A 25,777-nucleotide genomic window follows, 5' to 3' on the forward strand; every position below is an offset into this window, starting at 1 on the left:
TGATCCACCCCCATGCTTCACTCTGGGCATGCAACAGTCTGGGTGGTACGCTTCTTTGGGGCTTCTCCACACCGTAACTCTCCTGGATGTGGGGAAAACAGTAAAGGTGGACTCATCAGAGAACAATACATGTTTCACATTGTCCACAGCCCAAGATTTGTGCTCCTTGCACCATTGAAACCGACGTTTGGCATTGGCATGAGTGACCAAAGGTTTGGCTATAGCAGCCCAGCCGTGTATATTGACCCTGTGGAGCTCCTGACGGACAGTTCTGGTGGAAACAGGAGAGTTGAGGTGCACATTTAATTCTGCTGTGATTTGGGCAGCCGTGGTTTTATGTTTTTTGGATACAATCTGGGTTAGCACCCGAACATCCCTTTCAGACAGCTTCGTCTTGCGTCCACAGTTAATCCTGTTGGATGTGGTTCGTCCTTCTTGGTGGTATGCTGACATTACCATGGATACCGTGGCTCTTGATACATCACAAAGACTTGCTGTCTTGGTCACAGATGCGCCAGCAAGACGTGTACCAACAATTTGTCCTCTTTTGAACTCTGGTATGTCACCCATAATGTTGTGTGCATTTCAATATTTTGAGCAGAACTGTGCTCTTACCCTGGTAATTGAACCTTCACACTCTGCTCTTACTGGTGCAATGTGCAATCAATGAAGACTGGCTACCAGGCTGGTCCAGTTTAGCCATGAAACCTCCAAAAACTAAAATGACAGGTGTTTCAGTTTCATTGTCCAACCACTGTATGTGTATATTGTAAATTTGTTTATTCTGTAATACAAAAACAAAACCAAAGAGCAAAGTGTACCGGAGTCAAATTCCGTGTTTGTATGTACGAACTTGACAATAAAGCTGATTCTGATTTATTGTAACTTATCTAGTTTGCTATGATCTGAGCTAGGAGCAGCTTGTAGATATTGTCAAAGATTGTCCAATCAGTGTCCTGCAATCACACCTTCATCCAGAGTAAAAATCCTGAGTGAGCAGCGCCTCGATCAAAGTGGCTGTACATGAAGTCCAGAAGGGAATTTAATATTTGATCTGTTTAGATTTAACTTTTCTGGGTGGAAATGTTGCTTTATTAGACTTCCTTCTGTTGACCTCATTTTACTGATGTTTTGCAGTCCTAATGTTGTAATAAAAGGAACAGAGAGTTTCTTTGTTATGCTGTCACCCAGCATCCTGTTCTGTTGTTTGAGCTAATCTTGTGACGTTCCTGATTCATAGAGTTCCTCTTTCTTCATGGTTGTTCTCTGTCCTGCTGGTTCCTTCATTAAACACCACAACCTGAACTCTGTTGGACTTCAGGAGGACCGTCGGACACTTCAGGAAAGGAAAGTACAGCTCTTGACCCTCAGTGAGTCCTGAACACATTTCTGCCTCTAGCTTTGAAGTGTATTGAAATCAGGATTGTTTTATTCTGTGTTAATGAGGGCTTTGCTGCAGGTGACCTGGTGAAAACTGAACTGAGCTGAAACAAGTGTCTTATTTACTTTCCCATCAACAAACCAAAAAAAATCTAAAAATATAGATCACAACTAAAACACTGAGAGCAGACCAAGCAGGTGGAATGGACTTCTTTGTAGGGTGGCTGTGCTCTACCTTAAGGTGAACCACATTCGAGTGTCTCGTTGACTGAAACGTCTCAGTTGGTGACTTTAACACACATTGGATGTGCAGTACAGATTACTGGATTTCAGGTGTTGAAACTATTACCAGAAGTGTTTCAAATGTTCTGAATTGAACAGGAACAAAAAGATTGCTGGGCCACCTCCAACCAGACACCTCTGATGTGTAATTACAAATAACAGTATCCGTTTTTTATGGCGGCGATGCTTCTTTCCAGTTAAAGATAAAGTGGGAATGTGATGATCTGGGGGAACTTGTAGTAGAGTGGCTGCCCTTTCACTTTAAAAGAAAATGGTTGAGGCGGTTATGCATCTGCATAGAATGCCTCCCAAAGCCTGGATTTGGAAGTTTTCTGCGCACAAAGATTACAAAGCAGACTGGGAATTTGCAAGAAAAAGTTACTTTTCTTTTCTGGGCCAGGAACCCCTTCAACTGAGGCCTGCGAGGGATGTTGGGTTTCCTTCTTGGACGTGTTACCTCTGTGAACCCATGCCAGATAAATGGATACATTTATGTATGTATTATTTTGATAATTGTGCTTTAATTGAAAAAACATTTTCCATTTTTTTAGGGGTGGTTGGGAATGAGGAGAAAGCAGTCGTCGTCAGCTGAATCCAGCTTCCCTTGGGCAAAACATTTGACCTTTGTCATGATTTGGGGTTGTTTGGTTTTTGGTTTTTTCCTTATATTTTTCACTGTTCAAGTTTTGAATCATGTTTCTGTTTATTTTCCTGGTCATGCTTTTGTTTTGTCGTCTTGTTCATGTTTTGTCAAGTTTGGTTTTCAGATCTGGTTATGCTTTTGCTTCATGTTTTTCTAGTTTGTGTTCAAGAGTCTCTGTTTTGCTCCAGTCACGTTTTGTTCTGTTAATTAAGTTTATTCAGTTCACCTGCTTCAAGTTAATCTGTCTCCTTGCTCCGCCTGGTTTTCACGTCATATATTCACACCTGTTCTGTTAGTCGTTGCGGAAACTTCTCTCATGCTCATGTCTTGTTCTCTAACCAAGTCTTGTCTTTTTTTCGATCATGCCATGCCTGTCTTGCCTGCCCGTTTGTTTTGTTCCTGCCTCCTGCTGAGTGTGAGTTTTCGTAATTAAACCTTTTTTCACTTACCATCACGCTGCCTGCTCGTCTGCATTCTGGGGTCCAATATCAAGTAAACCGTGACAACCTTATGTTACCTTCAGTCTATAAATCAGTCAACAATAAGAACAATGTTTCTGTGTAAAAACAATCTACTAAATAGTTAATGGGATTACATATCAGATCACATTATTGAAGAGAAAATGCAACTCCATTAAGGGCCCATGATGACACCAGAGGACCTCTTGAATGTTCTGGAAGATTTAGCAGAGGAAGAATTCATTAAATTCAAGTGGCTTCTGCAGCAGACCAGCAATCCTTTGGGCTTCCCAGCCATCAGAAAGTGTCATCTTCAGACAGCAAACAGGCAGGACACTGTGGATCTGATGGTCCAGACCTATAGTCTTTCTGGAACTGTAAAAGTCATCAAGAAGGTTTTAGAGAAGATTAGCAGGAATGACCTGCTGCAGATCTTCTGTGCCAGCAGCTCAGGATCAGAAGGTCAGTCGCAAAAAAAGAAACAAATTTTACTGCAGTCAGACTAATCCATAACAATGATAGTTAAGCTGAATAGGATCTGAGTTTATAACTCTTTATCCCTGTCTTTTAGTGGATGCAAGTGATGTTGGAAAAATGTCAGTGAATACAGGACATTTAGTGTCTCTTCTTCAGGCTCCTCTTCCTCAGATTCAAAGAGAAGTTCATGGATTTATTGGTATGTAAAGAAGCCATAATGTATGAATTTGCAGTCACACATTCTTTTTATAACTCTTGTCTTTGACTTGCATTATTGGGTCTTTACCAATTTTTATGTTCGTTATTGAAGTACATATAAAGTATATTCTATTCTACATGAAAATTGTAGAAAAAATGTAGATATATTGGAACAACTAAGACTGACTGTTCTAGCCAACATTGGATGTCACCTTGAGGCAGTGAAAGGAAACATTTGGTCCTTTGACCCCACTGTTGGGATCTGACCCAGATCTTCCTTCATGTGTGTATATACAGGTCCTTCTCAAAATATTAGCATATTGTGATAAAGTTCATTATTTTCCATAATGTCATGATGAAAATTTAACATTCATATATTTTAGATTCATTGCACACTAACTGAAATATTTCAGGTCTTTTATTGTCTTAATACGGATGATTTTGGCATACAGCTCATGAAAACCCAAAATTCCTATCTCACAAAATTAGCATATCATTAAAAGGGTCTCTAAACGAGCTATGAACCTAATCATCTGAATCAACGAGTTAACTCTAAACACCTGCAAAAGATTCCTGAGGCCTTTAAAACTCCCAGCCTGGTTCATCACTCAAAACCCCAATCATGGGTAAGACTGCCGACCTGACTGCTGTCCAGAAGGCCACTATTGACACCCTCAAGCAAGAGGGTAAGACACAGAAAGACATTTCTGAATGAATAGGCTGTTCCCAGAGTGCTGTATCAAGGCACCTCAGTGGGAAGTCTGTGGGAAGGAAAAAGTGTGGCAGAAAACGCTGCACAACGAGAAGAGGTGACCGGACCCTGAGGAAGATTGTGGAGAAGGGCCGATTCCAGACCTTGGTGGACCTGCGGAAGCAGTGGACTGAGTCTGGAGTAGAAACATCCAGAGCCACCGTGCACAGGCGTGTGCAGGACATGGGCTACAGGTGCCGCATTCCCCAGGTCAAGCCACTTTTGAACCAGAAACAGCGGCAGAAGCGCCTGACCTGGGCTACAGAGAAGCAGCACTGGACTGTTGTTCAGTGGTCCAAAGTACTTTTTTCGGCTGAAAGCAAATTCTGCATGTCATTCGGAAATCAAGGTGCCAGAGTCTGGAGGAAGACTGGGGAGAAGGAAATGCCAAAATGCCAGAAGTCCAGTGTCAAGTACCCACAGTCAGTGATGGTCTGGGGTGCCGTGTCAGCTGCTGGTGTTGGTCCACTGTGTTTTATCAAGGGCAGGGTCAATGCAGCTAGCTATCAGGAGATTTTGGAGCACTTCATGCTTCCATCTGCTGAAAAGCTTTATGGAGATGAAGATTTCATTTTTCAGCACGACCTGGCACCTGCTCACAGTGCCAAAACCACTGGTAAATGGTTTACTGACCATGGTATCACTGTGCTCAATTGGCCTGCCAACTCTCCTGACCTGAACCCCATAGAGAATCTGTGGGATATTGTGAAGAGAACGTTGAGAGACTCAAGACCCAACACTCTGGATGAGCTAAAGGCCGCTATCGAAGCATCCTGGGCCTCCATAAGACCTCAGCAGTGCCACAGGCTGATTGCCTCCATGCCACGCCGCATTGAAGCAGTCATTTCTGCAAAAGGATTCCCGACCAAGTATTGAGTGCATAACTGTACATGATTATTTGAAGGTTGACGTTTTTTGTATTAAAAACACTTTTCTTTTATTGGTCGGATGAAATATGCTAATTTTGTGAGATAGGAATTTTGGGTTTTCATGAGCTGTATGCCAAAATCATCCGTATTAAGACAATAAAAGACCTGAAATATTTCAGTTAGTGTGCAATGAATCTAAAATATATGAATGTTAAATTTTCATCATGACATTATGGAAAATAATGAACTTTATCACAATATGCTAATATTTTGAGAAGGACCTGTAAGTATTTAACTTCAGCATTTATTAATAGTGATATTTTGCATAAAGCAGTCTTCCTGTAATATTTAGCTCAAGTAAAATTTGTGACCCTTTTCCTAATTGATCAGACCAGGTAGACCACCTCCTACAACTGAGATGAACCATGAGTCTTTCTGGTAACTCAGAAAGGTTCTTCCTGTGAATTGAAGGACCCACTTTAAAAAGAACTGTTGCAGAACTCTTTCTGGACCGCTAGAGACTACATCTGAAATATGGGTAGATAAATATGGCAGATAATGAGATTACTGGATATTTGAATTCTAGGTGGCTTTTTCTTATTATGTTTTATTTAACATTTATTTATGCAGTTGTCAGGATCTGTCGCCTTTTGGACTCTGTGGTGGTTTTGTGTTATTTTGAGTGTTTGGTTGTTTCTTCCCCCCTCGTTCATAGCTCCTTTAGTTACTGTTGTTTTTCTTATGACTTAGTATGGTTTTCTCTTTGTTGTCATTGTTGCATTTATTATTATGATTGTTCTCTGTTTTCCTTGGGTTCTTTTATTAGTTCTCCATCTGGTTTCTCTGTGTTTTATTTGTGGTTAGGTATTTGTTTCTTCCCCCTTGAACTCTTCTGCTTATTAGTTTCTTTTTCTGTTACTTTTCAGTTATACTGTAGTCGGTCTTTGTTTCCTAGTCCTCCCAGTTTGGTTTTCATTATCTTAATTCTCCAGTCCCTTTTTATAGGTTAGCTTTTGTAATTGTTTACTTTTATTCTTGTCCTCGCTTCCTCTCCCTCATTCATAGTTTGTTCTTTTAGTGGTTTTTAGTTTCTTTTAGGGTTGGCTCACTATCCTGTCTTTAGTCCTTTTCCTCATATAGTTCTATTAGGGTCATCTACTCCCTCTGCCTTCCTGCCTCCTTGTCTCACCTGTTCTTAGTTCCTTTGATTACCTGCCTTTGTTCTCCCTCAGTATATTAGTTGGTTTTGTTTCTTTGTCCTTTGCTTGTTCCTCCAATCACATTACCTGATTTGCTCAGTGTTTGCTACGTTCCTACAGTACAACGCAGAAGTTTCGATTGTACTCATGCCTTGCACCTGCGGTGAGTTCTGCTATGTTTGCTTGTTCATGACTTGTGAATAAAACTTAAGTTCATGATGAAGATGCTGCTGCCAAGCTCTTGCCTGCGCTTCAGTCCACCCTAAAACCACAACGTGACAGCAGGTTGTCTCATTGAGATCCGAGTCTTCATTTACAAGATAGACCAGTTTAAAAAAATAACAACAAAAATCAATTGGTCCGTCTTTTAATATCTAAACAGATCCAAACAGGGCTGCACTGTTGCCTTGCAGCAAAAAGGTCCTGGGTTCAAATCCTGGCTTCCTCCCACAGTCCAAAAACATGACTGTTAGGTTAAGTGGTCTCTCTACATTGCCCTTAGGTGTGTGAATGAGTGTTTGCATGGTTGTTTGTCCTGTGTGTGTCTGCGTTGCCCTGCAATGGACTGGCGACCTGTCCAGGATGGACCCCGCCCCTGTGACCCACTATGGAAGAAGCAGTAGAAAATGACTGACAGATCCAAACATAGTTTTATAAACTAAAGAAAAATGTGTAACCTGATTATCATTTATAGACATATATTGTACGAGGTGGGTACCACAGAATACAGGCTTTAATCTAGCATAGTGCTCCTAAAACAATAGCCATATTCTTCAGTTATTACTGATTGATGTTCAGATTTCAGATTAACATTTTTTTCCTATTGGACAGAGAAAATGGTTCCAGTTCCTGAGCCGCATCCCATCACATTTTACCAACGGATGCTTCAGTTAAACTTCCAGGACAAGTTCATGTGTACACAGGAGGGCTGGGCAGAAGATAAACAGCGTCTGGTTGATATCTATACAGACGTTTACATCACTGCTGGGTGTGACGTACACATCAACACACAACATGAGGTCAGGCAGATTGAGAATGTATTAAAGCCAGCAGAAGAAATAGCAGTAAAGCCCAGAGACATGTTCAGCCATCCTTCAGGAGAATACCAGCCCATAAAAACTGTCCTGACCAATGGAATAGCAGGAATTGGAAAAACATTCCTTGTGCAGAAGTTTGTGTTGGACTGGGCTGAACAAAGATCCAATCAAGACGTGGATCTTATTTTCCCCTTCACCTTCCGTCAGCTAAATCCACTGAGAGCAGAAAAATTCAGTTTAGTTCAGCTCATCCATGAATGCATCCCAGAAACTGTAGACATCAAAGAGGAGGCTCTGAATTACATCTTTAAAACTCTGCAGTCTTCTGGAAACAGTAACTATGACAAAAGTAAATTTAAACTTCTTTTTGTGTTGGATGGACTGGATGAGAGCCGCCTTCATCTGGATCTCCACATTGATGACTTTCGATCTGTCGATGTGACAAAGACAACCACAACAGAAGTTCTGTTGAGAAAACTCATCAATGGAAAACTGCTACGCTCTGCTCGAATCTGGATAACATCAAGACCAGCAGCAGCCAGTCAGATTCCTCAACAGTTTGTTAGCAGTATGACTGAGGTCAGAGGGTTTACTGACCTACAGAAGGAGAAGTACTTCAGGAAAAGATTCAGAGATGAAGACCAGGCCAACAAGATCCTTTCCCACATCAAGGCATCACAGAGCCTCCACATCATGTGCCACATCCCAGTCTTCTGCTGGATCACAGCTACAGTTCTGGAGGATATGTTGAAAACCAGAGAAACAGGAGAGCTACCCAAGAGCCTGACTGAGATGTATACAGAGTTTCTGGTGTTCCACATTGATCACACTAAAGACAAATATGGGTCTGAGATGTCTATTCAGTACATCAAATCCTTAGCAAAACTAGCTTATCAGCAGCTGGAGAAGGGCAACCTAATCTTCTATGAGAATGATCTCATGGAGAGCAGCGTTAACCTTAAAGAAGCCTCTGTGTGCTCTGGAGTGTTCACAGAGATCTTCAAAGTAGTACGCGGCAGGAAAGACAAAGAAAAGATGTTTAGCTTTGTCCACCTGAGCGTTCAGGAGTTTCTGGCTGCTGTTTATGTGAGGATGTCTCTTAGTAGCAGCAGCAAAAACTCATTTTTACCACAGAAGTTCAAAATAAAAAGTTCTAATATGTCAAAAAAGAGATCTTCCAAAAAAGACCAAGTTTACATTGACAAAGCCTTGCAGTCTCCAAATGGACACTTGGACTTGTTCCTCCGGTTCTTTCTAGGTCTTTCTCTGCAGACAAATCAAGGTAAACTAAAGGACCTGCTGGTAAAGCCATGGAGCAGCTCAGAGACCAATCAAGAAACAGTCCAGTACATCAAGAAGAAGATCAGTGAAAATCTTTCTCTGGAGAAAAGTCTCAATCTTTTCCACTGCCTGAGTGAACTGAATGATCAATCTCTTGTAGAGGACATTCAACGGTACCTGAGTTCAGGAAGTCTGTCCACTGATAAATTGTCCCCTGTCCAGTGGTCAGCTCTGACATTCATCTTACTATCATCAAAAGAATGTCTTGAAGTCTTTGATTTGAAGAAATACTCTGCTTCAGAGGAGGGTCTTCTGAGACTTCTACCAGTGGTCAAAGCCTCCAGTAGAGCTCTGTATGTATACAGATGATTGCACTGCACATCATTACAGGTGTAGATGTTCTTGATTCATCTTAGTTCAAAATAGCATCAGTTCATAACAAAGCAAACATATACTGAAGCAAATGACACTGAAACCAATTATATCCAATTTATTTCAACAAATATAATTTCCTGTCCTATCCGTATAATGCTCAATCTAATGGTTTGGTTCAAAGCTTCTCCCAGCGGTCAGTGGCTTAGAGGTTAATAATACTGTTAATCAGATTCAGTACATTAATTAATAGCATTTATTAAGAAGCTGCCTAAAAGGTTGTCAGCAGACTCTGTTTTAGTTCAAGCTCCTGATAATTCACAAGGCAACAGGCTACAGTGAAGAAGAATGAATCCCAAATCAAACTTACAGCAGAACCAAAACCAGGATGGGCCGACCCTCAGAAGGTCGAGAGAACAGAGTAGAAACACAGAAGCACAGGGCCATACATATTATCAATAGGAAAGAGGAATACAAAACCAATAACATTTATGTTGATGGCAGAAATAATTTCTCCTTCTAAACATAAACTAGTAGAACTTTACCTGCAAAGTCTGTGTCAGCAAGACTTGAGCTGAGGGTTTTGTAACTGCAATGGCTTTGGGCAATCTGGCACAAGCTCAGCAAGGAAAGTTATTGATAAGAATGTTTCAGGATGTTTTTGGATGGTTGTTAAGGATACAATTCACAATCAGATCCAGCAAAATGTCTACCAGTTCACCTTAGCATAAGCTGCCCTTTGTGTCAGATCAGGTAGCATAGGTGTAAACCGCAGTGGCCGTCTCATCCAGTGAGTGAGAACAGAATAGGAAAAGGTTTTTTTAAGAGTGTAATAACTTATGACTTTCTTTTAATGCCTATAGATCTTGAAATTGCAGCATGGAGCGCTGCACATATTGACTGATAATCCTCCAGTTCCTTGAGGAAAAGCAGGAGGTTTGCAGGGCCCATAGTAGACATGATTATGTCTTATAACCATATACTGACCCTAGGCTGTGTTAGAGTCATCCATTTTGGTCGTACAGTTGAACATGCGCAGGTCAACAGACATCGCAGCTCTGACATCTCCCAGGATTATAAAACCTGCGGAAAATAAACTTTTGTTGCCATTTCCAGTGTGTCTCACGGGACAACGCATCGGAGGCGCATATCTGGAGAGACAAAAGCTTGCAGGCAAACCTTTCCTCCACAAGGCCATTCCCGGAAGATCTTGAAAGCTGGAAATCTGTCTGATACAAGAAGGTCAGAAGATTCATATATCGATCGAAGACCACGCCAACACCTGGCACAGGTGAAAAACCCACAGAGGTTTTATTTCCAAGGAGATGAGTTTTTCTCCTTGTTGATTGTGTTGATCACGGATGCGTGATCGCCCCCCCCTTGTTTTTCTTCAGACCTGACCCATCCTCAACCAGTGGAGAGAAGATATCTACGTCCAAGTAATTTCGTTCTTTTTTTAATATTAAATCGGATAGGTGCATCAAGAGGTCTGGGCAGGATGAGGCATAGTTAAGGTGATTTAGAATCACCAGTAGTTAATCCAAGGTATCAACTTATTGCATGTGACACTGATTGAAGTATTTTATGCTGAGTGTTTGATTTGCTGTGTGGCGGAATTGCTCAGTGCGGATCAGCAAAGTGCGTGTTCATGTTTTTGCACGCCTGATCCCAAATCGGCCAGGAGTTGGAAGTTGAGGTTTTAAAGTTTTCCATTCAAAGCAGCTGTGGTCTGGGCCTCTCCTGACCACTCCTTTGTCCCAGTTTTGTTACTGGAATTTTCCACTGAGTTCCCGCCTCAGAGTTTTATGACTCTTTGTTCAAGATTTGGGCAATCAGCGGCTAGTGACTAAGGGCGCACCCCACCAATTGCTGCAATCGAGACATCAGCACACCAGGAGGGCTTCTCTTTCCAAGTTAACCCAAATTCCACATTTTGTCCATAAACTGCTGGTTTGATCTTCATAGACACTCAGTGCGCATATGTTTTCCTTTTATTATTATTGTTAGGTTGTCATATTTATCCCCTTTTGTGTAGAATAGTGCTTGTTAGTTAGGCGAAGGTTTTTGAACTAGAATGGTGGTATATCAGGGCTATATGGCTTCAATAAATCTTCATATATATAATTAAGAGAAGCGTTCATGTTTATTTCGTGCAAGAGTGGTTTATCCGCCAAAACAAGGTAAGGAAAGTTCCTCCACCTTCGGTGAAGTGGTTGAATAAACAGTGACATTATCAATTATTAATGAATAAATAACTAATTGTAATCATTAAGAGATTTGAGCCCATAATTACAACACCAGGGGACGTCTCTGATTTCTAATGCTAAGTAATGATTTTGGTTAAGAAATTAGCTTCCTGAATTATGATTTGTAATTATAATTTTTGATAAATATTAATTAATTAGTAATCATAATCCTTACAGCTGACAGCAGAATATGTACTGCATCTAAACTTTTCACAGTAGTATGTCCTGGATTACACCATCTCTTGTTGACAACCACTGCTAATCCACCTCCTTTTGCTGTCTTTTTCAATTATCTGTCAACTGTATAGTGTGACAGCCTTGCAGAAAGGTTGGAGTCTGGGATATAACACTGCAGCTCCAACTCAGTAAAACATAATAATACATTCCCAATATAGCAGATGGGTCAGTGCTTGAAGCTCATCCATTTTGTTTGGCAGAGATCCCACATGCCCTATTGTGATCAACGACAAAGATGATTTTAACTTGCAGCTGTACCATGCTAACATGGCACAGGTTAAAAAACTAAAGATGAGTATATTAAGGGTCATTTAAAGTCAATTACTGAGCATTTTGCAGGCAAATCCAAGTCAAGTCTCAAGTCTTTTGAGGGCAAGTCCAATTGAAGTCCTCTTTTGAAGTGAGCCAGGTCTTGAGTTTATTGAGTCCATGTTCAAGTTAACTATAGTCTCTTAAGGGTGGGTCCAAGTCAACTCTTGAGTCTTGTGGGAAAATTGAAATCAAGTCTTAAGTCCTTTGAGGGTGAGTCCAAGTCAAACAGCAAGTCTCTTGAAGTGAGTCTTGAAGCAAACCCATACTTGCTAGTGTAAGCAAACTGTTTTATGGTAGTGTATTTTGGTACCCACAAGTAACTACAAATCAGGATATTTAACCTGGCTCTTACTATCAATAGTTTTTATTTCTGTCTTCAAGGCTCAGTGGTTGCCATCTTTCAGGAAAAAGTTATGAAGCTCTGTCCTCAGTTCTCAGCTCCCAGAAATCAGGCCTGACAGAAATGGACCTGAGCAACAATGACCTGCAAGATTCAGGAGTAAAACTTCTGTCTGCTGGACTGAAGAGTTCATACTGTAAACTGGAGATTCTCAGGTTATCTTCTGGAATTTTATTTTACGTTAATTCAGTTGCACTTCGTGTACATACTGCCAGCACACAAGGAAAATCATCAAGAAATTATTAAAAATAATAAGACTTGTTCAAATCTAATGTCATGCAATCCAGTTTGTGCCTTTTTAAACAGGAATATAATGTAGTCGTGTTTAATCAGATTCGGATTTAAATGAATGCATTCCAAATGTACTGTAATATTTAAATGTTCTTAACATGTGTTTATATATATGTAGACTTTCAGGCTGTATGATAAGAGAGGAAGGCTGTGCTTATCTGGCTTCTGCTCTGACCTACAACCCTAACCATCTGAGGGAGCTGGACCTAACCTACAATAACCCAGGAGAGGAAGGAGTCAAATTGCTGTTAGCTGGACTGAATAATCCATGCTGGAGACTGGATACCCTCGGGTAAAACAGACAATGAGAACTTTATCTGTTCAAACCTAACCCTGCCAGTTTTCCTATAAGACCAGGGTAGATGGATAACAAGGAGCTGGTTCCTGTACCATGCTAAGCACAATCATTATCTGGTGTTCAATTCTGGCAGTGACACATCCAATTTTTTAAGTGAGCAACAAACTCATATTTTTATTAAAGAGAGTGAGACATAACAAGCAGAACTATTCAGAGCCTAGTAAAGCAGGGGTTCTGGTTTTCTCATTTTCCATTGATGCTTTTCACATATTTTCATAGAAGCATCTGAGCTATACTTGGTTCTCATTTCTTCTTTAGCCTGGAACACAGTGGAGAGCAAAGGATGAAACCTGGACTGTGGAAATGTAAGTGTGTCTTCTCCAATCAATTCTTGGTTTGACAGATGACATGTTGGGGAATAACTATGTGTTGGCATTTTTTGCCTTTACTTCATCTTTTAAAACACTCTAAACAATAATCCTTCAAACCGGACTCCACAGTAGAGTTAAAATAACACAGTTAAATTTTCATAACAGTTTTCATGGTGTTTTTCTGATATACCCGAAGGCTGTGAAAAGTTACACATCACTATTTTGGTTCTGCCTCAAACATTATCTTATTGATGTTCAGCTAGGTTACCACATTAAAACAGTATGACTATAACAGGGTTGTAACAGTACACAAAAATCCCAGTTCAGTACCTATCTCAGTCCTGAAGTCCCAATTCAGTATGTTGCTGGTTCAGTAACATTAAGTGTAACTAAACCATCAGTAAACATAGGATGGAATAAAGTCAGTTCCTTACAGTAAAAGCTGATGGTTAAAACTTATATTTTCTCTAAAGAATTATTTTAAAAATCCATTAAAATAACAACCTAAATTTTTATTATTCTCGTCATAATTAATTCATTTCTCTGTGTTATTTAGTGTTTCTGTGCATCTCTTTTCAGCTAGACTCATGTTAGTTAGTCTCCCTCCCTGGGCTGCACTACCTACTTTCTGCCCCAGCCGATCCTCATGTCCTCCTGGTTACTCACTCCTGCCTTCCCAAGTAATTTCTCCACTCATCGTCCAGTATTTAAGCTCACCTGTTGTTATTGCTCCCTGCCGGATCCTCCCATTATTATCCATTTCCCTGTCCCGTTCTTGTGCTCCATTATAAGTTTGTCTTTGTTATTATTAAAATCCATTCATCCCATGATGCTGCTTCTGCATTCCTGTCTGCAATTGGTCCAGCTCCAAAACAACAAATCATGACTTTCTGTTCTTATATTCAAACTAGTACCATTTGGAAAACAAGTATTCTATTGAAATTTGTGTACATATATGTATGTTAGCAGGATTACCAAAAGATCCAGTAATCCATTTATATACACCGATTATAGTTCAGTTAAATGCAATGAAAATTTTAATACAGTGCAGTCAAATTTAGTTTATAATAATAACTGGCAAAATGTTTTCTGTAGGAACACAAAAGTCAAGGTTCGGTACGATCTTATGTTCAAAAGTCCAAATCTGATTTCGGGATTTAAGGTTGAAAGTCTGGAACACCTATGGATGAACAAATCCAGTTAAATAAATTGATACACAATGGATAACAGGTGCAAAAGGTGCAGACCCCCCTATTTAATGAGGAAACTGTGTGCTACCGGATGGGCCGTATAGAGGGACCCGACTCTGTACTCCTGGAGCGCTCCCCACAGGGCCAATGAGGGACACAGATGAATGCCTTGTCCAGGTCCACAAAACCCATGTGGACCGGCTGGGCAAACTCCCATGAACCCTCGAGTACCTTGTAGAGCTTGTAGAGCTGGTCCATTGTTCCACAGCCGGGACGAAAACCACACTGCTTCTACTGAAGACGAGGTTCAACTATCAGCCGGACTCTCCTCTCCAATACCCTGGCATTTTCCTTACCAGAGAGGCTAAGGAGTGTGATCCCCCTCTATTTGGAACACATCTTCCGGTCCCCCTTCTTGTGAAGCAGGACTGCCACCCCAGTCTGCTAGTCCAGAGGCACTGTCCCTGACCCCCATGCAATGTTGAAGAGGTGTACCAGCCATGAAAGCCCCACAACGTCCAGAGACTTGAGGTACTCAGGGCGGATCTCATCTACCCTCGAAGCCTTGCCAACATGGAGCTTTTTAATCACCTCGGTGACTTCAGCCTGGGTAATAAAAGAGTCCAACTATGAGTTCCCAGCCTCTGCTTCCACCAGGGAAAGCGGCAGGATGGAGGAGATCCTTCCACCGCCCGATAATATCCTCAATCGAGGTCAGCAGCTCCCCACCCACACTATAACAGTGTTGGCAAAGCACTGCTTCCCTCTCCTGAGGCAGAATCGCTTTTAGGCCGACCGGTAGTCCTTCTCCATGGCCTCACCGAACTCTTCCCAGGCCCGAGTTTTTGCCTCTGCCACAGCCCGGTCTGCGACACGCTTGGTCTCATGGTACTCGTCAACCGCCTCAGGAGTCCCACGAGTCAACCACAGTCGATAGGACTCCTTCTTCAGCTTACTGCTGGTGTCCACCACCAGGTTTGGGGATTGCCATTGTGACAGGCACCGCAGACCTTACAGCCACAGCTACAAGCGGCAATATCGGCAATACAGGGGGAGAACATGGTCCACTCGAACTCTATGTCTCCAACATCCCCTGGAATCTGGTCAAAGCTCTCCTGGAGGTGGGAGTTGAATACATCCCTGGCCGAAGGCTCCGCCAGACACTTCCAGGAGACTCTAACATGGTATTTGTCATCAGTGTTTCTACTTACATTGTTAAATTTTAATATCTATCTATCTAAAATATTTTAAACATTTTGAACCATCAATCAAGGGCAAATAAAAACCATGTAGTAATTTACAGTGGAGACAGCAATATTAACTTTCAGGCTCCATTTGTACAGCTTCACAGCTCTGTGCCTTACGCTATCACGGTTGCTAGGCAACATAAGTTACGATGAGTTTTTTTTTTTTTTTTTTTTACAGCTTAAAGTGTCCGTGACATCGAATTTTCATGATAAATCCAATTACATTTATGGAAAGGAAACATTGATAAGACATTTTAATAAGTAAATTCATGCCCCTGAAATAAACAGTTGTTGAGATATATAGTCATAAATTTCACTGAGTAGGCATTTCCAGACTACTCCTTTGCGATTTTGTTGTGCTTTTTTATGATGTCACAGGAGAACCCATGGACGTCAACTGACTGCTGCAACAATGGCAGCAACACAGACAGCAGCAGAATCTGATGTTTCTTTAGAGATATTTCAGTCACTGTCAGAGAGATATGGAGCAGACTCAGGAGAAGAAAGTTATTTGTAGTAAACTTTAGGGTATTTACATATAAAATTCACTAAGAACACATAAAGGTTTGGGGGGACCCAGAGAACCTTTATGTATGTGAAATGTCCTTAATAGGAGCATTAGATTAATTATAAAACACAAAGTTTTATTGCTAGATTCAAACTTCCCTTTTACATTTTTAGGTCTGATTTTAACAGTGTGTGAGGGAATTCTCCATGTCCCTTCAAAATCAAGAAGAGAGAGGGCAGTTAAAAAATAAATGTAATACAGTTCAACTCGACAAAAAGTACAGTTTTCATCCTCTCCTTTAAACACTGAACGTTTTTTGTTACAAGGATAAACATTGTGTAAAATTTTAAAATTGAGCTCTCGTATTTTATTTGAAATACAGCATTGAAAGTGAATTATCCATGCCTTCTTCCATTGTATATTGATAAACTGTGCATTCCAGAAAAACTTTCTTTTGCGTGATTTAATTTGAGCTGCACAGCACCTTTCTTATGAGCTGATTTGAGCATTTATTGTCCATTATGTCAATTCCCCCAATCTTTAGAGAGGGCGTCTGCAAACTAACTTTTTCATATTTAAAATATGCTTTCATTAGCTCCGCTATGCCGAGGGGAATAGCTGTCACAATAGAGGTAAATTTTTTATATTTAATTGGAAACCACTTTGATTTCAGAAAGTTTTCAGGTTACCTTTATCATCAAATAACTCTGCAACAAAGACCTCTATCAAACCACTTCTTTTTACATAAGCTTTTGTTGTTATTAGTAATATTACCATTGTCCCATAATATTTCTTTATGTGGAGAAAAATTGTGTGTATGACATAATGAAAACAAAGCCTGTTGATAAAACTTTGAAAGTTTTACTGGCAACTTAGAGAGAATGAAATTGCAACTTAGTAAAAATGTTAACCCCCCAACCATCTTAAATATATCGTGTGGAATAAAATTCCATAAATATTCTGGCAGCTCAAAAAAAAAATGTTTTAATCCATTTGACTTCAAAGGTGTGATTTAAGCGGAATTTTTAAGTGATTTTTCTAGATGAAGTATTTACCTTTTTTAGCTGGTGGTGGTGTTTGTTCTTCCAAACAAAGTTTACAAGTGCATCATTAACATAAAGAGAAAGAGCAGGATAGACAAACTTTGATACACCTTCAGCTTTTGAAAACTACACCCCACCAAAAACAGAAAGGTCCCTTTCCAGCCACGTGTTCAAAACTAATTGAGTTTTCCTAATTTTAGTTTCTAAATTTCATTCTTGTCTAAGAGTTATATCTTTTGTTATATACATTCCTAAATGTTTAACACTTTGCTTGACTAGAATATTAAATATTTGACGTTCATCAATCTCATATAGGCATAAAATTTCACTTTTGTCAACATTTAGTTTACGACATGAGGCTTCTGAAAATTTCCGAGTTGCTTCTAGCGCTTCTGGTATTTCTGATTTATCTCTAAGAAACAAGACAGTGTCATTTGCTGGTTCAGAAATCTTAATTTCCTTATTAAAACTTGGTAAACCATGAATATTTGGGTTGTGGGAAATATGTGGCAATATAGATCCAAGATGGCGCCGCTGATGGCCACTTTGGAACTTTGCTCTCTCTCTCTCTGCGTGTTTTTGTGGTGCTTTCTGCCACCATTCATTGGTCTCTTTCAGCAGAGATGAACTTCTAAACATCAGACAGTCTTCCCCTGGCATTTTTTCACCATTATCCATTGACAAAAGCTTCACAGAGATCCTGGCCAGCAGAGCGGTGGCCCTCTATGGTCTATACCGCCAGAGATGGCGGAGAGGGAAGAGAGCCAGAGTGCACATGAAGCTCTGACAGCAGGGCCTATGTACACCCCTGCCTTCAGTCCACCTGGCAAATGTGAGTTGCCTGGCCAACAAGATGGACAAACTGCTTCTCCTCACCTGTAAAAATTTGGACCTCCGCAGATCTGCCATCAGTGAGAACACCCCAGACTGCGCACCTCTAATACCAGGTTTTCAGCTGTTTAGAGCAAAGCAAACGTGGACTTATTGGGGGAAAATCGAGGAGGCGCAATCTGCTTTTATATAAACAAAGGTTGTTGCAGAGATATCAAAGTGATGAAGACATGTAGTCCTGACCAGGAGTCTGTAAACCATTTTATTCACCAAGGGAGTTCTCCTTGCCTGTACTGGTTGGCACTTACATACCACCTCAAGGCTCCACTTCAGATGCTGAAAAACAACTGGCTGTGCTGATAACAGACGTGGAGAAAAAACATCCAGACTCTCTCATCATTGTTCTTGGGGAATCCAAACTTCTCCAATGAACCTCCCAAATACAGACAGCACATTTAAGTGTCCCAACAGGGATAAAAACACTCTGGACCACTGCTACACAACTTTAAAGGATGCATATCACCAGGGCTGCTTTTCTGACCACTCTCTGGTCCACCTCATCCCAACCTACAGACAGAAATTAAAAGCTTCCAAACCTGTGGTTCAGACTGTTAAGAAGTGGATTGATGAGTCTAAGCAGATGTTACAGACCTGCTTTGACTGAACAGACTGGACTATTTTTGAAACTTCAGCCACTGATTTAAACCAACTTACAGAGGTAGTGACATCATACATCAGTTTATGTGAGGACATGTGTGCAGACCAAGACCTTTTGCACATACAATAACAATAAACATTGGTTCACTTCTCATCTGAGGCAGCTGCGCAGGGATAAGGAAGAGGCTCACAGTGGTTTGGGACCGGGCCCTGTATAAGCAGGCCAGGAACAAAGTCAGCAAGCAGCAAGGAGAAGCTGAATGAGAAGCTAAAGAAAAGCTTCTCACATGGAGACGGTTCTGCTGTTTGGAATGGTTGAAAAACCTGCCTGCCTACAGAAGACCTTCCCCCAACCCTAAGCAGAATCCTTGCCTGGCATATCAGTTGAATGGCTTCTACTGGTGCCCTGTGAGGGGTGCTCCAGGAGTACGGAGTCGGGCGCCCTTTATTAGGGGCCATCCGGTCTCTGTACAAGTGGTACAGGAGTTTGGTCCGCATTGTCAGCATTAAGTTGGACCCGGTGCATGTTGGACTCCAGCAGGGCTGCCCTTTGTCACCGGTCCTGTTCATAACTTTTATGGACAGGATTTCTAGGTGCAGCCAAGGGCCGGAGGGGGTCTGGTTTGGGGACCGGTGGGTTTTGTCTCTTCTTTTTGCAGATGACGTGGTACTGCTGGCCCCCTCTAGCCAAGACCTACAGCCTGCACTGGGGCAGTTTGTAGCTGAGTGTGAAGCAGCTGGGATGAAGATCAGCTCCTCCAAGTCCGAGGCCATGGTTCTCGACCGGAAAAGGGTGGCTTGTCCTCTTCAGATTGGAGGAGAGTTCCTGCCTCAAGTGGAGGAGTTCAAGTATCTCGGGGTCTTGTTCACGAGTGAGGGAAGAATGGAGCGGGAGATCGACAGACGGATCGGTGCGGCTGCCGCAGTAATGGGGGCGCTGTGCCGGTCCGTTGTGGTGAAAAGAGAGCTGAGCTGAAAAGCAAAGCTCTCGATTTACCGGTCGGTCTACGTTCCTACCCTCACCTATGGCCATGAACTTTGGGTCATGACCGAAAGAACGAGATACAAGCGGCTGAAATTAGCTTCCTCCGTAGGGTGGCCAGGCGCTCCCTTAGAGATAGGGTGAGGAGCTAGACCATCCGGGAGGAGCTTGGAGTAGAGCCGCTGCTCCTCCACATCGAGAGGAGCCAGTTGAGGTGGCTCGGACATCTATACCGGATGCCTCCTGGACGCCTTCCTCGGGAGGTGTTCCAGGCACGTCCCACCAGGAGGAGGCCCAGGGGACGGCCCAGGACACGCTGGAGGGACTATGTCTCTCGGCTGGCCTGGGAACGCCTTGGGCTTCCCCCAGAGGAGCTGGAAGAGGTGTCTGGGGAGGAGGACATCTGGGTGTCTCTACTGAGACGCCCTGCCTGCACTAAGGATCTCAGAGGAAGATATAAATAGGATCTTTCAGCACCCCAAAAACAAGGAAGCCCTCAGGACTTGATAATGTCTCCCCATCATGCCTGAGACCCTGCGCTGACCAACTGGCCCTATCTTCACTGAGATCTTCAACAAGTCACTGGAGCTGTGTGAGGTTCCCTGCTGCTTTAACTGCTCCACCATCATCCCAGTACCCTAGAAACCCACCATCCTAGGATTAAATGACTACAGGCCTGTAGCCCTGACGTCTGTGATCATGAAGTCCTTTGAGCAGCTGGTGTTGAAGCACCTGAAAGACATCACAGGCCCCCTGCTGGACCCCCTGCAGTTTGCCTACCGGGCAAACAGGTTGGCAGATGATGCAGTCAACCTGGGACTACACTTCATCCTGCAACACTTCGACCACCCAGGGATGTACCCCAGGATCCTGTTTGTGGACTTCAGCTCAGCCTTCAGCACCATCAACCCAGACGTCCTCCACCTGAAACTCATCCAGCTCAAAGTCCCAGCCTCCACCTGTCAGTGGATCATCAGCTTCCTGAAGGACCGGCAGCAGCAGGTGAGGCTGGGGAGCATCTTCTCCTGCACAAGAACCATCAGCGCCTGCTCCCCCCAGGGGTGTGTTCTCTCCCCACTCCTCTTCTCCCTCTATACAAATGACTGGACCTCTGCGGACCTGTCTGAGAAACTCCTGAAGTTTGCAGATGACACCACTGTTATTGGACTGATCCAGGACGGTGATGAGTCTGCATACAGACAGGAGGTGGATTGGCTGGTACACTGGTGTTGTCAGAACCACAGGGAACTAAACCCACTCAAGACTGTGGAAATGATGGTGGACTTTCAGAGAACACCACCCCCACATACCCCCTCACAATCCTCAACAACACTGTGTCTGCTGTGGACCACTTCTGGTTCCTAAGAACTACCGTTTCTCTGTACCTGAGATGGTCTTCACACATAGCCAATGTTCAGAAGAAGGCCCAGCAGAGACTGTACTTCCTGAGGCAACTCAAGAAGTCCAACCTTCCCCAGGAGCTGCTGGTCATCTTCTCCACTGCCATCATTCAATCTGTCCTGTCTTCATCCATCTTAGTGTGGTCTGGTTCACATTGAGGTGAGAGCCACTGTGGCTCAGTAGGAAGAGTAGTTGTCTTGCAATCAAAAGGTTGTGGGTTTGATTCCAGCTTCCTCCTGCCACTTAACCTCACGTTGCCTACTGATCTGCGTATCGGTGTGTGAGTGCGATTGGGTGAATGTGGCTCTAGTGTAAAGTGCTTTGAGAGGTCAGTATGACTGGAAAGGTGCTAAATAAGTTCAGTTCATTTACCACCAACAATCAGGTTGGTCAGGGCTGACCTTCCCTCCATCCAGGACCTATACAGGTCAAAGGTCAGGAAAAGGGCAACTAACATCTCTTCAGACCCCACACACCCTGCACACAAACTGTTTAGGCTTTTACCTCCAGGTGGCGCTACAGAGCACTGTCTGCTAAAACCAGCCTCCACAGAGACAGTTTCTTCCTCCAGGCTGTTTCTCTGATGAACTCTGACAGTCAGATCTCCAGAACAACACCAGGCATGATTGGACTGGTCCCACATTATAATATTCTATTGGAAAGTCACTCTGTTTATATGTACATTTGAAAAGATATTCTTTGTTACTGAGAGCAAAGTGGACCGGAGTCAAATTCCCAGTTTGTCTGAACAAACTTGACAATAATGATGATTTTGATTCTGAACATGGGAAATCTTTACATTATGGGATACAACATAATTCAGCTGTTTATATTACTATAAAGCATTTTAATCATCTTTAAAAATGACTGTCCAAAACCTAGAATTAGTAGTGTTTTTATAATAAAGGAGTGCTCAATTGAGTCAAAAGCCTTACAAAAGTCAAAGAAATCCATCAATGCGTTGGAATCTATAAAATTTGAATAATCAATAAAATTTAACACCCATGTAATATTAGAGATAATGTGACGTTTGGGCATAAATCCACTTTGGTTTTCGCTTATTATCTCTCCTAATTTCTTTTTCAGGAGGTTAGCATAAACCTGTGCCAGAATTTTATAATCTATATTTAAAAGTGAGACTGGCCTCCAATTTTTTAGGTTTACAGCACAGGTGTCAAACTCCAGTCTTTTGATTGATGGTGCTCTGCAGCTTTTGGATGTGTCTCTATGGAGGACCGATCCTGCCACAATTAAGAATAAATACAGAAATAAATAAATTACTCAATAAAAAAGCCTCCCTGGTAAGGCCTACGCCAGGGTATTGGAGAGGAGAGTCCGACCGATAGTCGAACCTTGGCTTCAGGAGGAGCAGTGTGGTTTTCGTCCCGGCCGTGGAACACTGGACCAGTTCTATACCCTCTACAGGGTACTTGAGGGTTCATGGGAGTTTGTCCAACCGGTCCATATGTGTTTTGTGGACCTGGAGAAGGCATTCGACTGTGTCCCTCGTGATGCCCTGTGGGGGGTGCTCCAGGAGTATGGAATCGGGGGCCCTTTACTAGGGGCCATCTGGTCCCTGTACGAGCGGAGCAGGAGTTTGGTCCGCATTGCCGGCACTAAGTCGGACCTGTTCCCGGTGCATGTTTGACTCCGGCAGGGCCGCCCTTTGTCACCGGTCCTGTTCATAACTTTTATGGACAGGATTTCTAGACGCAGCCAAGGGCTGGAGGGGGTCTGGTTTGGGGACCAGTGGATTTCGTCTCTTCTTTTTGCAGATGATGTGGTCCTGCTGGCCCCCTCTAGCAAAGACCTACAGCATGCGCTGTGGCGGTTCGCAGCCGAGTGTGAAGCGGCTGGGATGAAGATCAGCTCCTCCAAGTCCGAGGCCATGGTACTCGACCGGAAAAGGGTGGCTTGTCCTCTTCAGATTGGAGGGGAGTTCCTGCCTCAAGTGGAGGAGTTTAAGTATCTCGGGGTCTTGTTCACGAGTGAAGGAAGAATGGAGCGGGAGATCGACAGACGAATCGGTGCGGCTGCCGCAGTAATGGGGGCGCTGTGCCGGTCCGTTGTGGTTAAGAGAGCTGAGCTGAAAAGTGAAGCTCTCAATTTACCGGTCGGTCTACGTTCCTACCCTCACTTATGGCCATGAACTTTGGGTCATGACAGAAAGAACGAGATACCGGATACAAGCGGCTGAAATTATCTTCCTCCGTAGGGTGGCCGGTCACTCCCTTAGAGATAGGGTGAGGAGCTCGGCCATCCGGGAGGGGCTCGGAGTAGAGCCGCTGCTCCTCCACATCGAGAGGAGCCAGTTGAGGTGGCTCGGGCATCTATACCGGATGCCTCCTGGATGCCTTCCTCGGGAGGTGTTCCAGGCACGTCCCACCGGGAGGAGGTCCAGGGGACGGCCCAGGACACGCTGGAGGGACTATGTCTCTCGGCTGGCCTGGGAACGCCTTGGGCTCCCCCTGGAGGAACTGGAGGAGGTGTCTGGAGAGAGGGACGTCTGGGTGTCTCTGCTGAGTTTGCTGCCCCGCGACCCGGTCCTGGATAAGCGGAAGACAACGAACGAACGAACAAAGTAATAAGAAAACAACCATAAAAGAACTTAAGAAGTAAACACTAGGAGGCAGAAGAGAGAGAAAAGAAAAACATGATACAAAAACCAAAATAGAAAAATCGAAGCAAAAGGTAAACAAACACAAAGCCACAAACAGAGTCCAAAAATGTCACTCTGTGACATCATGACCCTCTGATACATGGTTGAATTCATGCTGGACTCTATGATGGAGAGCTGGACAAGTCCTGGTCCAGGAAAGCATCTTAGAACGATGACACTTCCACCGCCATGCTTCAATGCTGATACGAGGTTTTTTTCCTGTAATGCTGTAATTTGTTAAGACCCAACATGTCCTCTGTTCTGGCGTTCAGATTATTCTGTTTTAGTCTCCTCGGTCTGAAGAACATTCCAGAAGTTCTGGTCTTTGTCTATGTTCTCTCTGACAAACTTCAGTTTGAACTTCATGTTCTTCTAGGAGACTAAAGGTTTTCTCTAAGCTAACCTCTCATGAGTTAAGTGTGTTCTATTTCTTTCTGATTGGACAGACATAAACTTCCTTATCAGCTGTTACAAGCACCTGGTGAAGGTCTCATGATGACATTTTAGGGTTTTTGAAGATTTTGTTTTAGCATCTTGCAGTTCGCTTTTAAAGTGAACTTTTTTGGACAGTCAGACCTGGACATGTTAGCAGCTGTTCTGAATGTCATCCACTTGTAGACTGCTTTCGTACAGTGAAGCAGCTGATTTCAGATCCTTCTCAGACCTCTTTAAATCCCTGACCAGACTCAGACGCTGCTCCAATCTTCTCTCTGAAGGCTTCAGGTAGATCTTTGGACCACACCATGGTTTTCTCACTTCAGTCATAGCATCAAATTAAATATCTGAGGTTTAAACAAAGCAAACCTTCAAAATGCTGATTAATGATGTTCTCGTCATGTCTGCCTGGTGTGATGCATCTGTGTGCGGTTTTACCCATTTTAAGTTGGAATAAATGTGGGGGTGTGTTACCTCATTCGTCACCAGAAACTGAATTTCTCAGTATTGTTAAATTTGGATTTAAATTTGTCCAAATATGTTAGAAACTCCCAGGCTGCTGTGGGGTGTCCAATGTTTCCAGAAAAGCTTCTGATTTGCTGTTCCTTGTCCTTTCCATCAGACCTGTGTGAAGTCACTCTGGACCTGAACACCATAAACAGAAAAATGAAGCCATTGGAGCCAAAGAGAGTGTACGGGCTGAGAGAAGAGCAGCCGTACCCGGATCATCCAGACCGGTTTGAATGCTGCCAGGTGCTGAGTGAAAAGCCTCTGGCTGGGCGTTCTTACTGGGAGGTCAAATGGACAGGAGGAGTTTATGTGGCTGTGAGCTACAAAGGAATCAAACGAAAAGGAATCCAAGCTGATTCTTGGTTTGGGTGGAATCATCAGTCCTGGAGTATTTTCAGCAGTTACAATGAAGATTTTGTGTTTTGGCACAACAGAAGAAGAAAAGTCCTCCGGTCTTCCTCCTTATTGGTCTCCAGCAGAATAGGAGTCTATGTGGACGTTGCTGCCGGGATTCTGTCATTTTACAGCGTCTCTGGTGACACACAGGTCCACCTCCACACCTTCAACACCACCTTCACTGAACCGCTTTATGCCGGCATTGGGTTCTGGTGGGCAGGTTCTTTTTTTTGTCTCTATGATTTACAGGGAGCATCTCAATGATACTGAAACACAAAAAGCTGTTTGAAAACTATTTAATTTCTGAAAAATCCTCCACAGTAAAGAAAAAGACTCATTAGCAGTTCTTACAAACTGACACACCGAAACCTTTAATGTGACAAAAAAAGCAGATCAGTGAAAATCTGTAGGGGGGTAAATACTTTTTCATGGCTATGTATATAAAGGGTGCAGCAGACATAATGGACTGTACATTTAAAGAAGAGGGCAATAGTTAAACTGATGTGATGGAAACCTAACTAAACGTGTGGAAAGCATTCAGTATTTATCAAAACGCAAATTATCTGTTATTTAAAATTAAAATGGTCGAGGTTCACGTGAATTATTTGCTTTATCTGGGTTTCCTTCACCACTGGTTCTGCTCGGGTAAACTCAGTCAGCTGTTTTCACTGCTCTCTGGTTTCCTGGAGAAACTCTCCAGGTTTATATCAGGAAATATCAAACTGTTCATATATACAGATTAAAAACACATTTCAGTTCAATCCTAGTTCTAATATAATGCACCAGACTCACTTCATAATGCTAATTGCTAAAATA

General features: G+C 42.7%; 1 protein-coding gene across 3 annotated transcripts; it reads left to right on the forward strand.

The window, feature by feature from the left end:
- Nucleotides 1-1,253: 1,253 nt before the first annotated feature.
- LOC124868190 (NLR family CARD domain-containing protein 3-like) lies at nucleotides 1,254-25,562 on the forward strand. Of its 3 annotated transcripts, XM_047365099.1 has the most exons (8): nucleotides 1,564-2,156; nucleotides 2,944-3,225; nucleotides 3,335-3,439; nucleotides 7,089-8,928; nucleotides 12,124-12,297; nucleotides 12,552-12,725; nucleotides 13,050-13,096; nucleotides 24,678-25,562. In XM_047365099.1, the coding sequence occupies exons 1-8, from the start codon at nucleotides 1,934-1,936 to the stop codon at nucleotides 25,223-25,225; spliced, it is 3,393 nt and encodes a 1,130-aa protein (XP_047221055.1). In that variant the 5' UTR covers nucleotides 1,564-1,933; the 3' UTR covers nucleotides 25,226-25,562. The 3 variants fall into 3 exon arrangements, with proteins under 3 accessions (XP_047221057.1, XP_047221055.1, XP_047221056.1); XM_047365100.1 differs by lacking the exon at nucleotides 1,564-2,156 and having other exon boundaries at nucleotides 2,718-3,225; XM_047365101.1 differs by lacking the exons at nucleotides 1,564-2,156; nucleotides 2,944-3,225; nucleotides 3,335-3,439 and adding an exon at nucleotides 1,254-1,370.
- Nucleotides 25,563-25,777: the final 215 nt, after the last annotated feature.

The sequence above is a fragment of the Girardinichthys multiradiatus genome, chromosome 5 (assembly GCF_021462225.1).
Source record: "Girardinichthys multiradiatus isolate DD_20200921_A chromosome 5, DD_fGirMul_XY1, whole genome shotgun sequence".
In the NCBI taxonomy this organism is placed as follows: Eukaryota; Metazoa; Chordata; class Actinopteri; order Cyprinodontiformes; family Goodeidae; genus Girardinichthys; species Girardinichthys multiradiatus.

Bases quoted from the DNA above. Each gene is read 5' to 3' on its own strand.
- LOC124868190 (XM_047365099.1), top strand. From the start codon at position 1,934: ATGGTTGAGGCGGTTATGCATCTGCATAGAATGCCTCCCAAAGCCTGG. The intron at 2,157-2,943 runs GTATGTATTATT...AACTCCATTAAG, and splicing joins AGATAAATGGATACATTTAT to GGCCCATGATGACACCAGAG. The intron at 12,298-12,551 runs GTTATCTTCTGG...ATATATATGTAG, and splicing joins TGTAAACTGGAGATTCTCAG to ACTTTCAGGCTGTATGATAA.